At 33.0% G+C, this 16,540-nt stretch overlaps 2 protein-coding genes across 19 annotated transcripts in view; one reads left to right on the forward strand and one right to left on the reverse strand.

Annotated features, from left to right (window-relative positions):
• The window catches only part of LOC110831093 (zinc finger-containing ubiquitin peptidase 1), a 28,513-nt gene extending 12,176 nt beyond the window's left edge, over positions 1–16,337 (forward strand). For 6 of the 18 annotated variants that reach the window (XM_087358679.1, XM_087358676.1, XM_087358693.1 and 3 more), the window contains 2 exons: positions 425–14,404; positions 15,261–16,337. In XM_087358679.1, coding sequence (XP_087214805.1) covers positions 425–469 — 45 coding nt within the window. In that variant the 3' untranslated portion in view covers positions 470–14,404; positions 15,261–16,337. The remainder of the gene's footprint in view (positions 1–424; positions 14,405–15,260) is intronic. The other 12 variants (XM_087358683.1, XM_087358684.1, XM_087358685.1 and 9 more) reach the window with 12 other exon arrangements.
• Cox17 (Cytochrome c oxidase copper chaperone COX17) lies at positions 11,564–13,675 on the reverse strand. Its single transcript, XM_087358734.1, has 2 exons — positions 13,578–13,675; positions 11,564–12,614 (listed from the first exon to the last, which is right to left on the reverse strand). The coding sequence occupies exons 1-2, from the start codon at positions 13,673–13,675 to the stop codon at positions 12,530–12,532; spliced, it is 183 nt and encodes a 60-aa protein (XP_087214860.1). The 3' UTR covers positions 11,564–12,529.
• Positions 16,338–16,540: the final 203 nt, after the last annotated feature.

The following is a 16,540-nucleotide window of genomic DNA, read 5'->3' on the forward strand; positions in this document are numbered from 1 at the left end:
TGTGTTTTGACACTGTGTATTAACAGAAGATACCTTTAGATGTTCTTGGTATAAAACTTGATACGAAGAGGTCTTGCCTGTCCATCTGTTGGCTGACCCTATATCTGATATAAACATTAAGAAAATATGTTTTTTGCCATTCATAAAATGTTGGATTGTTTTACCAACAGACTTAATCAAATGTTCTGTTTATAAATACATATTGCACTCACAGTACACACAATTTTTTTTTGATGCATACAATAAAGGAACATTTAAATTTATTCTAAGTTTCCATCTTATAATACATAGTTTTATAGTTTGTTCTTGGTAAAATTCTTTGGAAAATATAGCATACTACAAAATCTGGATTGCAGCTGCAAGCAATAGTAGGTATTTTATTGACATTTCACTGACACTTTCTATTTAATTTGTCCATTTTCAGCAAAGCAAGGTTCTGCGTTCAGTTAGAGTCCCACAAGACCGATGATGATAGCAGAGTATGTGTAGGTAAGAATGGTTCCTTTTGATTTCTTTGAGTGTTCTTCAGATGCCTGCAACTAACATCAGTGCAGTGCATTGATTCCTTAATACAGAATTATCTTGTTTAGTTCTTTTACAACTTAATACAGTAATTATACCCTCTAGGGGAACATTTATACAGACTTTGTACAAAGACATTAAGTGATAAAATTGTGACTGTAGATGTAGCAGCTTTAGCAGCCAGCTGATAGAACAACTTGATTGTTAATGTGCTGGTTGGAAGTCAAATTTGGGAATGTCAGAAGATTTTTGCAACCTCTGGACTTCCAACAACTGCCAGTTTTTCAATAGCCACTCTCATATTGCCTTAGAACTCCTGCTCATTGCAACTGAAAATGCACAAGTTAATAATGAAGGTAATCCTAAGTTAGACTTCCTTTTGTATCACCAATGTCTTTCTCATAACTTCATTGCCATACTCTTTTACCAAAAACATGCAATGAAATTATCCGAGCCACCTCTGTTCTCTTCCTTCAAACCCTCCTGAAGAAAAACAGGACAACCTGGGTGTACCATGGAGAATTTCTCATCTTTCACAAAGATGAGCCAAACCTTCAGGTTACAGTATGGATGATAAGCTGTTGAACTTCTCCAAAGATGATAAGTTTTTCACCCTGGAACACCAAAAGTGAAATTCTCTCAGGTGATCAACTGCATCAAAGCTGAATTAAAAACTGGCAGTTTGGAGACCTACTCTGTCTCCATCATCAGGATTAATGTGGTGACGAAGACCAAAAGTCATTGACATATATATATCAGTCCATCCATGCATTGCCTTTTCTGTATTGGTGTACACAGCAGCCTGAGGGTAAAGTTATATTTGAGCAATTACCCATTGACAACTTGTACTGGTTCCGTTACGTAACTGGAGAATGTTCTTCAGTGTTTCAGTTATTCATTCATGTCATTATGTTTTAAAATCTTGGTAGTCAGGTTCAATGCATGGTTTAGTATCAGCTGGAAAAATGTGCAGTGGAGGACTTAAGCCACCAAATCAAGTTCCAGGACATTAAACTACTATCCACATCAGGTTACATGGAGTTACTTGTTAAGGAAGCAATAGAAATATAGCTACACCCAAATAAAATAAATAGGGAAGAAGGCTTCAAATTAAGTCACACATGGAACCTGACCATCAAGATTTTAAAACTCTGCAACATGAAGATGAAAACTAGTCAAGTGAAGATCATTGTTCAGGTTAAGCAGCAGGGAACCAACACAAGTTTAGGATAAGTGACTGTTCAGTTTGACTCTGCCCTCCAATTGCTCATTACGCCAGTGAGAAGGCAGCAACACAAGGAAGGACTGATACACACATCAGTGACTTATGATCATGCCCCCACATTGACACTGATGTTTTGCGACTGAGCAGGTCTCTAAAATATTGATTTCTAACTGAACTTTGACTTGCTGATCATCGTAGAGAATTTTGGTATATTTATTTGCTATGAAATCTTGAAATCTTACTTTGCCAAAAGTGCTTGTATTTAAGCGATCATAACATACAGTCAGTGCTGGATGAAGGATGAGTGATTCTGAAATAATGTATGACACTATAAGTAAGTAAATTGTTACATCATGATTTTTAATGTTTTTAATGATGACCAACTTGTGGAATGCACAGTTCTGAAAACTAAGTGTGGAGTTGGGATGGAAAAAAGATGGTTCATTGAGATTATGTTTTGTAGTAGGATTATTGCTTCTTTAATGTACAGGCTGTAACACAGCATAAGGAGACATGACCCATATATAATGAACTTTTTAAACATCTTCCAGGATTATTCACAAGAATTAGGAACATTTTATATTTTATTTTTCCTTCTATGGTCATAAATGCCAATATATGAGGACAAAATAATATGTTTTATTACAATTATCTAAGTGTTCACATTTGATAACATAACATCTTCCCATAACCATGGTGCTTATTACATGTTCAAATGTGTATCCTCACGTGTTTGTTTTTCTCCTATAAATAAAATCTAATAATGTTTTCCAGCAGCCACACACCTCTAATATAATAGTATAATTTAAATTATGTTGCTAAAAATGAGAACAAAAACATTTTGTTGTCAGAAAAATTTCAGGCATGCAATATAAAGAGTGACTTAAAATTGGAAGTATTGTTGTGTATTTGGGTTGATACTGAAATAGTAATATAAAATGAAGGTATAGCCCTCAAAAAATGTTTGATGTTCAACTAAAAGCTTGGGTGTTGTAAGGAAGGAGTCATAACTCAAATGGGGAGTTAATGTTTAATAAATTCATATTTTACTTGATATTCTATGAAAACTAAATTAAAATCAATATTGATAAATTTATTGCAAATGTTTAAATTCTGTGATAATTGAAGCAATACCTAGATTATATCAATGGGCCATCTTAATACTGCATTAAAAGAACACAAATTATTTCAGCCTTGCAGATATTTCTTATCAATATACCAGCTGAGACTTCTTTTCTGCTTGCCTGTTGTAGCTGCCTAAATTTGTCTTCATTATTCATCACAGTTATTGTTGAATTCAGATACATGATTTTATGGGTTGAGACATGATATGAAATTTTTCAAATAATTGAATCTTGTTTACTGTCATCAACTTAACTGTGAGAGTAAATGTGTTCTGGGCAAGTACACATAGCTTAGAAGTGCTCAATTGCTATCAGGAGAGTACATAAGTATTTCCATGCTCAAGATTTTCCTGCATGTACACACTTCTCATTGTGTTGAATGCACAAACTAAAATTAATATGACTTGAAACACAAACCCTGAAACCCCCAAAAAAATCTGTGATGATATGCATACTGGCTTTGGCATAACTTTCCAAGATCATAAAAAAAATGTAAAATTTCTATGTTTACAGACATTGGCACAATGAGTATATAACACTTTATTTCTTGAAATGGTGTGATGCATGAAAATCAAATAATGGTATCCATATTTATAATAGTCTTGTAAGAAAGTACAAAGCACAAATGGAAAATGAGATGGAGATTTGTTATGAAAAGGCAAAAAGAAAATAAAGAGAGAAAAAATTCTATCCCTATAATAGAACTGTCTGGATGTGATAGAGAAATTATGTGACCTTATGTTGCACACCTGCATTTTGGGCATATTTTCAGTAAAGTTGGCATTATAATTAAATGTATATAAAAGTAATATATCTAAGGAACAGTTTGTGCTATATTCATGAGGCATGGGTGTGGATTTATCTCATATCACATGCAAGGTATCAGTGCTGATATCAGGTTATGTGTCTGCAAAATACTAATTGTATGAGGAATCATTACAGTAATTGTTACTAACTAACAAATCAGATTTATTCTGCAAGGTTGTATTTACTTAGCTACAAATTAAATATTATGATCAAGGGATCAGTCATTACAACGAAATTGGCATGCCTATTGGCAGAATACATTGAGGTACATTCTATTCACACACCACCTGAACCATTATTAACCATGTGTACACTTTTGCAAGGAGATTATAGACCACTTCATCTGGATTCTACTGAGCATCAGTAAGATTCCTTGTTGATTATATGATATTACTATATAGTTAATATAGTAACATGTGAGATGAAAAGAATTTCATTATTTGTCAGTTTAAAAAATATGACAGGAGTAGAAAAAAATTCCAAACTCCAGTCACTTTTACAGCTATCATCTGAATATATTAGTGAAATGTTTGAGTGTGTGAAACTTGTACCCAAAGAACATAATTCTTGTTTTAAAAACCTAATATGCGAATGTTTAACCTTATTTATTTATTGTATAAATGTTTATCTGCTGAAAGTTATAACAAACGTTTGTTCAGTAGACTGATAACATGAGCACAAAACAATTCTATAATTAACTTAATAGATGGTTAGGACTACAAAATAAAAAAGAAAGCATTTTTTTCCATGGCTTCAAAATCTTCCTTCTGGCACTTTGATTTTCCAAGTAATTTTCCATCGAGTAATGCATGAAACAATGTTGGTAGTAAAGAAAAAAGGTAATACATTGACAATAAAGAAGTTTTAGTTGTGAACAGGTCCCTAAACAGTATTTCAAGGAGAAGAAAACAAAATTTGTAATAGCTTTAAATATCATATGTCTGAAGGCTTGCAACTCTGTGCTGCCACGTAATGAAACTGTATAAAACTGTAACAAGAAACATGTGACATCGACATACTTCAGTCACAATAAAGCCTACACCACATGCTTTATTCACTGTATGTTGTGATACAGTGCACATCTCTCTGGATTCTTAATCAAGGAGGTATCTGCTTCTGATCCTGGTTGGTTCCATCTTTCTACATTGCTTGCCTTAGTCCATACTGAGAAACATCTAGATGGAACTTGAACATAAGCTACTTCTGCCTCTCATATCATCCCTCCAAACCCACTATTCATTTCATACTATCATCATCATATTCTACTCTTTGTCATTGACTAATGACAAGATTAAAAATATCTTGTACTGTTAAATCTGAACAGGAAATGCAGGCAGGTTACTTATGGGGTGTGAGATACCATTAGTGTTGAGCAGAAATAAGTATAATAATGCATGAGGACAATTTTTTCTGGTCATATTTAATTAAGACAAAAGACTTGGTGAAGAATGCAGAAATTATATTAATAAAATATGTGATTTGTAAATCTTGGTATATCGATGTAGTTATATGTTTTCACCCTTCTCCACATCTGAAAAAACTTATATAAAATCCTTCCAAGCACCACATTATATAAAAAGGTAACATGGAAATACGAAAACATTATTCTCTCTTTTGTCACACATTTTAAAGTTGTAATTTGGCTGGCTGTCCATCTGCCAAGATTTCTTTGAGAAAGCTGAACTTTCCTTCAGTATTGTTGAAAGCTGTTTCTTATGGTTTCTGAAAACTTCAGTGCTTATTCACAGAAGTTAAATAAGAACATGTCTGTATGTATTTTCAACCCATTGATAATATTTCAGCACAAAGAATAAAACAAATTCTGGACTTTTTCTCTTGATTCTGAGAGTACAAATTTATACATCCACTCCAGTCACTTCCCAAAGAAGTTGTAACCAGTTCTTGATGTGATGTGGGTTGGGTTTGTCACCCTATGTCATTTTAGGTGGACCTAAAACAATCCTGATATTTTCACAGGTATCTAGTACAATATGATATAGTTGTATGCCTCTGTCTTCTCTCTTTTATATCATTACAGACAACAAGTCATGACACAAAGCATTGTCCAAAACAATCATTGAAGTTTTTCCATTCCCACTTTCTGTAAAATATCATTTGTTAACCCACCATCATAAACAACACAGCTGTAAACTTTTAAAAATTAAAAGGTTAATGAAAACTCAATGTAGCTATTTCAGGGTGATACATCTAACATTATACATCAATCTTTCATGTTCCCTGCTTACATGATTTTTAAGATTCAAAAACTTCACCAACCATCCCATTACTTTTCCTCTTTTTAAAAATGTTCATAAATATCTTGTTTTCTCATTGTGCCCACTTGAAACACTGATTGGAACCATTTGGACCAATCTATGTGCCAAGTGTCTGCCTTCATACAGATATTGCGTAACTGTTAAACTTTCATAAATTTCAATCTGAATCAGTATCTCTGTAAAAAAAAAACAGGTAGAGAGAAATTTCATACTAACAGTTGCATGTCTTCAGCCATATGTGACAATATGATATGACTGCATAAATAAATATAGATGCAAGCAAAAGATGTTCAGTAAGATTAAAGAGTCTGAAGAGTTCCTGTAGCCTTGCACAGTTTAATATATCTTTCTCCAAGCAACAGTTCATATGGACTAAAATATACATATAAGTATTGTACAGATTTAAACTACTCATGAATTTGTATAATTGCACTTTTTTGTACATTTATTGGATCACTATTTTCAACCTTGCCACTTCATACTGCAAATCTTTTCACTCACCAGAGCACCTTAAAAATATGAAAGTTTATTTGTTACATTGCTGGTGCACTTCTTTACCAAATGGATTCATTGTGTACTTCAATGGTGAGTTATACAATTGTTCATGGGGCCGTTATATACATATTGCACTGACAGTACTACAGAGTATGCATGTATTAAGTGATTTCACTATGAGCTGTATGTAACTTCACAAGCCTTTTGAAAATTCACTAGCAATGGTTTGTATTTATGGCCCTTTGCCCCAGTAAGCACTTCTTTTGTCAAAGAATAAACTATTTTTGCTACAACAAAGTTTAGCCTGTTATGTTGAAAAGTTCAGTTGCATCACCGGTATTATGTATTAAACAGTTATAAAAGTTGCATTACTTGCAGTGGAGCAATGGGCCATCTGTTATACTTCAATGTGATATGACCTTTGCTGATGTTAAATAATTGTAATTGCCCAAGAAAATTTTAATTGTAATGGGTTTCTTTCCACTGCCTTATGTATCTGATAATTGTATAGTTATTATTGTCATTATTTTTAAATGACACGTTTGTGATATCTTGTAATCCAAACGTTCAGAAGCTGTACGAGAGCAACATCCCTCCCATTCCATTTCAATTTCAACCTTTATTACAAACATATATTCTGTCAGCACATATTTTTCTGTGCAGTGAAAACTTGTCTCTGTCATACTGAAGCTTGTTTTCTGATGAAATTTATTATAATGGAACATTGTTTTATATTCAGAGCTACTTATCAGCCATATTTAGAGTTTAGTAACAAGTCACATGATCTTAAAGAAGTTTGTGATTGTGAACATTAAACTTACAGAAATTTTCTTATTATAACTGACCATTTTTTCTGGCAAGATATTCAATGATATATTGACTACAGTGGCTCATTCAGTGACATAACATGCTGGTGTACTGTGAGTAATGAAAAGCATGGTTATCAAAGATGATTAAATGGAGACCATGGTCTCCAAAATATTTGCATGAAGATTTTGTAAAAGTTACAACTGCTGGTTTCCCATGAATAGGGGATATGTAATCTCTGGTCTTTCTTCTTAATGCTGAATTATTTTATCATGTGTCAGTTTCTCCCTATTCTCTCATGTGTTTATATACATTAAAACCCTTTTGTAGTCTTCTTTTCTGACCTGTGTAAATTAACAAGTACATTGTCTCCCCATGTGTCCTTTACTAATGATTTTCATATTTTTCACTTCCTTACTTAATCTGTATTGCTATATTTTATGAGCATGCACAAATCATTTCTGCATATTTATTTAATTGTAATGTAGCCTTCTCATTTTCTGGTCTCATATTATCTTTCCTTCAGTACTTTACAAAAGTTTAATTTTTATGGTTTGTAGTTTGTTTCTGCCTTTTAACATAAGGTCTGTTTTTCCACTGCCACCTAAATTATAAATTATAAAATGTACTTACTTCTGTTACATAGTCATATTGCATCCTTAACCATATTAATCTTTAAATCAGAGTCTTCAGATTGTTATTGAGAGCTTTTAAACTTCGTTTCAACTTCACATTGTTGCATATTCAGCTTATATTAAAGTTTTAAAATTTTAATGTTACCATACTTTTTCATAATGTTTATTCTATGATTCATCATGGGGCTAGACAGTAATAGTGATCTAATTAATCCTGAATTTATTATTTGATACAAACTATTATCAAAATAAATTTATTCTTTGGTTTATTATTTAATATAAACTATAATTTAAAGAAATTTATTGTTCAATACACTTTACCATCAAGTGTTACAAGAGATAAGAAGAAACTTCACCTGAGCTGTCATACGATATAAACACCAGACATTCCATCCAAACTTTGTCATGCTTCAGAGCAGTAGAGTGTAATGAATAGGGAGACTTGTTAACTGATATTCCTGTATTAAAATCCATGAAGTGATGTATCTTTTTAAAATAGCTACAAGCAATCAGAAGATTATAGTGTAGTTATTGCCACCCATATATCTTTGATGCTTGTTACAAAGGACTCATATCAAATTTAATTTGTACTGACTTAGGCCCTTTTTACTGAGCGCAGAAGACATAACTTGACCACTTTTTGTTAGAATGTCGTTCCATAAAAAGAGGAATAGTTTTTATTTTAGGTAGGTGAAATGGCACAGCTATAGATTTGGTAGACACTGTGGCTTCCCTCCACAAGGCCCAGGTTGATTCCTGGGCTGTGCATGTTGGATTTGGTACTGGGGCAAGTTTCTTATTATTACACAAAAATAAAATATACCAGGAAAATTGAACAGTCCTTGAAATGAAATGGTTATGCAGCATTCTGACTATCAAATACAGAATGTATATACACATTCAGTAATTAAATACATTTTAATAAAACAAAACCATTACATATGTCAGCATTGACACACAGTGAATTTTCAAATCCTATGTATGTGTTCAAGATGACCACCATTATCTTCATGGTACAGTTGACAGTGGTGAGTAACAAAGTCTTCTCAAGAAATCAGCTGCATCAATTCAGAATAATACTCCAACATTTATAAAAACTGCCTTTGACTCCATCATTGTCTAAAATGTGGGGGTTTTATTCCATAACAATGTGGATAATTGCCCAAAAAACACTGGATTTTGTAAATGCTCTTATTTTAAAGAGTCTGTTGAAAATACTAACTTCCCAAATAAAATTTTGTGGCCTCCTGTCCAGTGGAAAGGAAAATACCAATGGGTATGTGGAAACTGAAAAAACTGTACCTTGGATTCTGATTTTTTTAACTGGATAATTTGTAAATAGCATGTCACTGTTAATGTCATTTTAGAACAGGTGTTGAAAATGATGTCCTCCAATATTTAAACAAATTTTACGATTATTTAACACAGCATTTTCTGATTGGTTAGCACTCCTACTTTGTATTTGGGCAGTCTCAAGTTCAAATTTCAGCTTGAAGGGCAGCAATCCTGTGATTTTTCAGTCCCTCCTGGCAAATGCTAGGACAGTGCCTTTAGCTAGACCACAGATGCTTCCTTCCACCCCTTTTCCAATTCAGTGTTCAGTCATCTGATAATATATAGTCTGAGCTACTGACATCATCAAATAAAATAATAAACACAATTGTTTAGCAAATTCTTTGACACTCAGAGTGGCCAACTGTTTAGCATTCCTCCATTGTATTTGGTAGGTCCCAGATTCCAATCTGAGCCAAGAGACAAGCTGTATTGAGACTTTCTTCAGTTCCTCCAGGTAGATGCTGGGATAGTACCTTAAATAGACCATGACTGCTTTTGCATCCTTTCCAGTTCACTCACTATAATTCAGTGCTGTTTTGTCAATGTTATTAAAATGTAAATAAAATAAACTTCAACAAGTGTAATTTTTTTATGTTATGAAAAGTGAAATGAAAGTACTGGAGGACATAACTTTCATTGGTAAGTATTGTTTACACTAAGAGAAGTTTCATTCACTCATTAATCCTCTCAGTACTTGCATTATACATGTCTCATCACATGACATGCAGTAGGAAGTATTTTATTCATGCATAACTAGCAGAGACAGAGTTTTCTGGCATGCTCTGTATGCGAGTAAATTAGAAGTATATGAAAGCATTATTCCTTGTGTTAACAACAGATAATATGTTTATCTTTTAGCCCTTGGAAAAATAATTTTCAGCACTAATGAGCTGTATGTCATCCTGTTTCCATAATACTGTCTCTGACAGGTGTGAAGAAGCAAATGTGTTGCTTGTACTCAATCTAATTTAGAGTCCCATGGAAACAACACTGCAAGAAATCTGGTTTTATTGACAGTGGCACATGTATTTTGAAATACAGAACACCCCCACAAAATACCACTCAGAAAAAAAAAATATATATATACCCTTTGAATATGGCTGATAAATATAACTTGTCAAAAAGTAAAATAGTTTTTGTTGTAAGCTTAAATTTGATGCTCTAGAATACTTGCAAAACCAATGCTAACATTTTCAATGCTGCATTGATGACAATGACAAAGGTATACTCAGTTGTGTATTTTGTTCTATTTTTTACTTAAAATGTGTTTGCATCTCAACTATGCAATGTTTCATTGTAATCACTTGCTTAATATCATATCAAAATTAAGAAATATTTATTATGTTGCCATGATATGGTACAGCTTTCCAAACTCCAACACCATAATGTGATTTGTTACTTTTGTATCAGTGTTATTCTTTCTGTAATAAGTAATGAATAACAGATTTTTAAAAAGTGTTGAGAGTACATATTGAAAGAATGGAATTCCGTATTATCTTTTCAGACATATTGTGGTTACTGAATTGGTATTCACAGAATACCAAGCATTTGTTAGGCAAGCAATCTGCATTTTCTTTTTCAGTATTATTGAATTACAGATCTTTCTGAGGAGTGCGTAAGATAGAAGGTCTGCTTGCAGGACTTGAATTGTCAGAAACTGTTGATCTTGAGAGTCTGCTTGCATGTTTCTTACAGAGAATTATTAATGGAGAATGGTACCCAGTTTTGCTGAAAGGATTAGAGAAATCAAGAATTTTCCAGAATAAAGATTGAAAGACACAGATGACTTCCACGGACAAATGACGTTGCTTAAAAATTTTGTTGCTGATGTTCACAGACTTAAAAGTAAGTAAATAAAATTCCCAATTAGCATTTCTTGTGGAAGCAGCACATTTCAGGAAAACCTTAAATGGAGTGCTTAACACATACCTGGATTAGATTCAAATACAGTAATGGAAAATCTGTAAATGAAGTTCCACTGTAATACATACTTCGGTAGTAGAAAAAAAGTAAATACTGAACATGTACAGGGTCAAAAAGCTATTTGAGCAGATGTCCCTTTAAATGACATTGCCCTGTCAACAGTCTAGTCAGTTGACTCAACTGGTTACTGTTTAACATCAACAGTTCCCTAATTCTTTTGCTACAGGGTTCTTGAAGGAAATGTCACATTTTTGTCCAGGTGTGGACTTCATTATTCCTGGAGTTTTCTGTTCATATAGTCTCTGATGACCTGCTGCCAACATCACCAGTGTATGAAGTAAATATATCAAGATGGTGACAATTTTATTAGCTAACATACAATTAATCAATCAACCAATCATGCTGTACAACTGCTTGATGCCTTTTTTCCATCATATTTCTGGAAAACTTTTATTTTCACACTGATCAAAAACTACAAATCTGGCATGGGATCACAAATTGCTTATATACAGTATTTTATTTACACATTTCACAATTTAATTACAACTACAAAATTCAACATCCCTTCAACTAGGAATCCAATCAGGACATGGGACAATTTGAAGTAGTACATTATACTTTCACAAAAGGCAATTATGAACAAAAATGCAATTAGTCAAACAAGTCCTTATGACTGCCTTAGACTTTCTTATACTAGATAAGTTTACACAATGAACTGGTCAGTTGTAAATGCAGTTTTTCTTTACATTTTAAGTAATTTTAATTGCACTGTCAATACTTTCTTTAAAGGATTGGTTTTATTGCTCATTCTTCCAGTGACAGTCTGAGAGTTATTCTAATAACATTCATAATCATAATAAATAACAATAATTATCACTGTTCATTGCATTACGATACTGGGGTACTTAATTTAAATATTCTTGGGTTAAGCATCAAAGACAAAATTTATTTTATTATATATTAGTAGTTTGGCATGACAAAGGATTCAGAGCATAAAACTCTGAACATAAAAACAGAATATGCAAAGATTAGGCATAATTCTCCTAAGCTTTACTGGTGTCTTGTGATGCAGCTGGTTATGCATCATACTGATATACTACTGAACTCTTTGAGTTGACCTGCTAGCAGGCCTATAGTAGAGGAATTTAAATCAATTATATCTGTATGATAAAAGTTAATTGTGATTCCAACAAGAAACATTAGACAAAATAATTATAATGCAATGAATGTTTATACAACTGGGAAACACCGTAATTTACACATACTTATCTCTGTGACTCTTCCTCAGTGTCACTTCAATTCTGCACATTGAATACTTTGACAGGTACAACTAAAGATAATAAATATTACTGTTGAAGGGCAAATGCACTGAAGTCATTTTCAAATATTAAAACCCATTTTTCTCATGCACTCTTTATGGGCATCAATGTATGATTTACAGTTTTCTTCTCCATTTTCAATTATACTGAAAGCAAAACAAAATTAAAGTTTTTTTAATAAAATATTAACTATAAGTAAAAACTTAAAAAACTATATAAATATGGTCACTACACATATTTTTCAGATGCATGGTTTCTTTCAGATCTGTGAATATACACAAGTGATGTAAAATTTCCAGTGTTTCATGGATGAAATGTTTTTTATAACAATGTACTTCATACTGCTAGTGCTATGTCATGAAGGCAGTGTGTGTAGGTATGTGATCTTTACCTCCACACTAAGTGTGAGTGAGTGATTAACTTCATATTCTAGTCACACCTCTAACCCTAAAGAAATCACTGAACTTACAACTGAATACGGTCCCACACATAAATCTATCTTTAGTACATTCTATGAATCCATAAGTTACTCAAATAAAAACAGGATAAAGAATAAGTCATAATAAGAATCCTTTATATTCTTACCTTCCAACCAAGAAACTAATGTTTCAATATACAAAACTATAACCTTAACAATTAATTCCTATTGGACCTTGGCCTGACTCAGAGAATGACAATAGTCAATATTAACTTTAAAACAGTATACTGACCTAAGAGACATAAAGATTGTAGATTCCTAGGTCAGTAATTTGTTCCATGCTTGCTAACACATGAAATACATGTAAGCAATAGTGGTGATGCTTTCCTGTGTATTTTTTATTTTATTTATTTACTTAATTTTGCAGAAATACTGTTGCAGACTAAATCATTGTCGTAACTAAGACTTTATATTTCTTAACATGCATTTTATTAGTGCTATGACATGTTCTACATCCTTGGCTTAGGCCTAAAAGGGATCTATGGAATGTAAAATTCTATTTTATTAATAAAAACGCTGCAGACATTTTCTACCTCTGCTATGTGCACGAAATTAAAAGAAAGACCTGTCTTCTATACGTTATTTTACGAATTAACTTGCATCCCTCCCTTTGAAACCATTAGGTTCTTACCAGGCGTCTCTAGCTTTCTTTGTTTCCGGACATGCGCAACAAGGTTTCAACTTCTTTGATTCAGTTTCTTCAGGCATCTTCACGTTATTGCTTCCCATTTTGTATTGTCCCAAGAAGAACCTACGTTGCTAATGTTTGTACGTACCACAAATTCAATACCCTTACGTTTTAACCAATGTCGGCAAATGATGCAATACAATCGAATAATATGATTATGCTGTTTCGATTATGCCAATCGCGGATGAAATCGATATTTTCGATTCCTGCCGATTTTGTCGACTTTTCAAGCGGAGGTATGAATTTGTGAGCATGTTGCAGTGTTGTTAATTTAACGAGTGGTGTAAAATTGTTTTAATACGAATAGAACCCGTGTTACATGAAATTTAATTTTAAACATGTACATTAATGGAACACGAAACTGTGTTTGATTAAATTGTGTATTGTGTCCAGGAAAGGCAGTGTGCTTTTTGTTGAACTTGGTGGTGAATTACCATTTACCTTGTTTGTAACACACAGTAATTTTTATATTATGCCTATTTGTGTAAAGGTTACTGTTTGTAATGAGTGTCACAGTGTAACTTGCCATACCCATTAGTGAAATAGTTCACCAGTTTATGATGCATTTAGTTATTTGCAGATGAATATCAAGAGGTAGTAGGAGAATCTATCCTGTTTGAGAAATTGGGCTTCCATTCTTTGGATAGCTTCATATCAAGTATCTTAGAAATTAAAGTTTTCCGCAATGGAGATGGTGACCTTGTATGATGAGAAGGTGGCCCATATTTCAACATTGGTTAATAGATCCATCACCAAAATGGAAGGAAAAGGTATTAACTTTTAGTTAAGAAGAGCTTGACAAGGTTCCTTATATTGATGATTTAAATCTCACATATGATGGAATGAACCGGCTGCAACTAGCTCTGGATAGAGTCCAGTGGGAGGCTTTTGTTAACATGGTGATAAACCTTTGGGCACCATGAAGAAAGTGGGTGAATCTTTGATAAGCTGAGTATACAATTGACTTTTCAAAGAATTTCCTGCCCCATAGAGTGAATGTGAGTGAGTGAAATCACACATACAGGGTTATCCTAAAGAGAGGAAGTATTTTTAAATGCATATATCTACTGAATTAACATTATGACCATAAATGAAGTAACAGATTTTATGGCCAAGAAAGAATACAGATATCAAATTTCCACTTGCAAGGTATTGCTCATTTTGTTCTGTATGATTAATAATAAATTGGCATTTTTGAAATGTACAGAAATTGTAAACCAGCTAATTATGTTAAAATGTAGAATGAAATTCTTGGACATAGTGTTTTTAGTTATTCGATTATTGACTTTAAAAACATAAAATGGTGCAAGAGGAGAGCTAAAATATTTAGAATAAAAGTTGTGTTAACACAAGTCGAAGAAGGTGAATGAATAATGTAAGTAGCATGTAACATGATAGAGATTCTAGATTAATCAATTAATGTATGGATTTCCTGCTTTTCCTCCAAAGAAAATTAAGATGTGCAATACTCATTCATAATTGTTCTGCAACAACTCTTTTAACACTACATGACCTCTGTAGTTAATGCAGCATAATTGTATGAACTGTAAAAAATGCACAGTATGTTATGGGGGAGGCAGCATTGATAATGATATGTTAACTTCTTATGTGTTCTTTGTTTTTCAGCTTATCAGGGAAACTGGTGGGGACATCTGCCTCACTGGTGCTGTGAAATAATTGGGGACAAGAACATGTTTTTGAATTTCTTTCAGAAAAGTTATTTTTGCATTTGTGATCAGAGAACAGTTCCTGTCTTTTGGATGTGAACAACAGTTGGCAACTCTATAATATATTGGGGCATTCTTATACTTACACAAGTGATGATCTCTTTCTGTTCCTTTTTTTGTGTTACTCACAAGACTGTTGATTCCATTGGTTACCTTCATTATTATCCATTTCTTAAGCATTCAAATCAAGGAAAATAAGGGTTCGTATTAAAGGTTTCTTATGTACACTGTATGAGTCCCCCATTGGTGGGCAGCTAAATATGTGAAACCTTCATACAGTCAAATTCAGGGGAACCATATAAATGATTGATCTTTGTTTTGTCATTAAGTATACACATGTTAATCTGTACAAATATATTGTGTTTTGTAAACACACAGAATTTTGTTTGTTGCGTAGAGATTTCTCTATATACACATGTATATACAGTGTTATGTGTAGATATTTCCTGCAGATTGTCTGTAAGCAGAACCTGAAGTTGTTTTGCCTTATCTTGTGAGATGAACACATTTTTGTAGTATGTGTCTTGTCAGTGAACTTTTAGGCTGTTCCTGCCCAGCATCCCCAGGGTAGACAGTTTTCTCTGGTTGATCTTTGTGTATGACCAAATAATTGGTAATGATGATAGACTCTCAGGTTACAAGCCACATCAGATGGCTTGTAACCTGAGAGTCTTTTATCAACTTCAGTCGCCACAAAAGCTTCACTTTTTAATTCATGATGAATTTAAATAGCTAGTCAGTTATATGTAAAGGTACTCAGTATCAAGTTTCACAAAAATTCATTATGCAATTTTCATTTGCATGTGTAAAGATGGACAAAGCTATAGAGTTGTGCTGTGCATGGAAATATTTGTGCCTGATAGCACCTTATTGCAAGGAAATTATATTAGAAAGTGACCTTACATTCAGAAGGTATTGTATCAGATTGTTAAAAGTTCAGATGTATAATTGTGTAAGATATAACATTTTCATCAGTTGTGTGTGTATGATTTGTTCCTCTACATCTATCCAGTTCCAAAAAACTGTGTAACTTGTCTTGTCCAACTATCAGTCTGTTAAATCAGGTCTATAAAGTTGTTGACTGAATTTAAGAAGTTAGTGATTTTATTTAAATGAATGCCTGGCCAAAATTAAGGAACACTTGTACAGGATAGCAAGCTGCAGATCCCTCCCATTTTT

This window comes from Zootermopsis nevadensis, unplaced genomic scaffold (assembly GCF_977971745.1).
Source record: "Zootermopsis nevadensis isolate Lab colony 2312 unplaced genomic scaffold, Znev_1.0 Znev_ptg000030l, whole genome shotgun sequence".
Lineage (NCBI taxonomy): Eukaryota > Metazoa > Arthropoda > Insecta > Blattodea > Termopsidae > Zootermopsis > Zootermopsis nevadensis.

Bases quoted from the DNA above. Each gene is read 5' to 3' on its own strand.
- Cox17 (XM_087358734.1), bottom strand. From the start codon at position 13,675: ATGGGAAGCAATAACGTGAAGATGCCTGAAGAAACTGAATCAAAGAAG. The intron at 12,615-13,577 runs GTAAGAACCTAA...TTTTGCTTTCAG, and splicing joins AAGAAAGCTAGAGACGCCTG to TATAATTGAAAATGGAGAAG.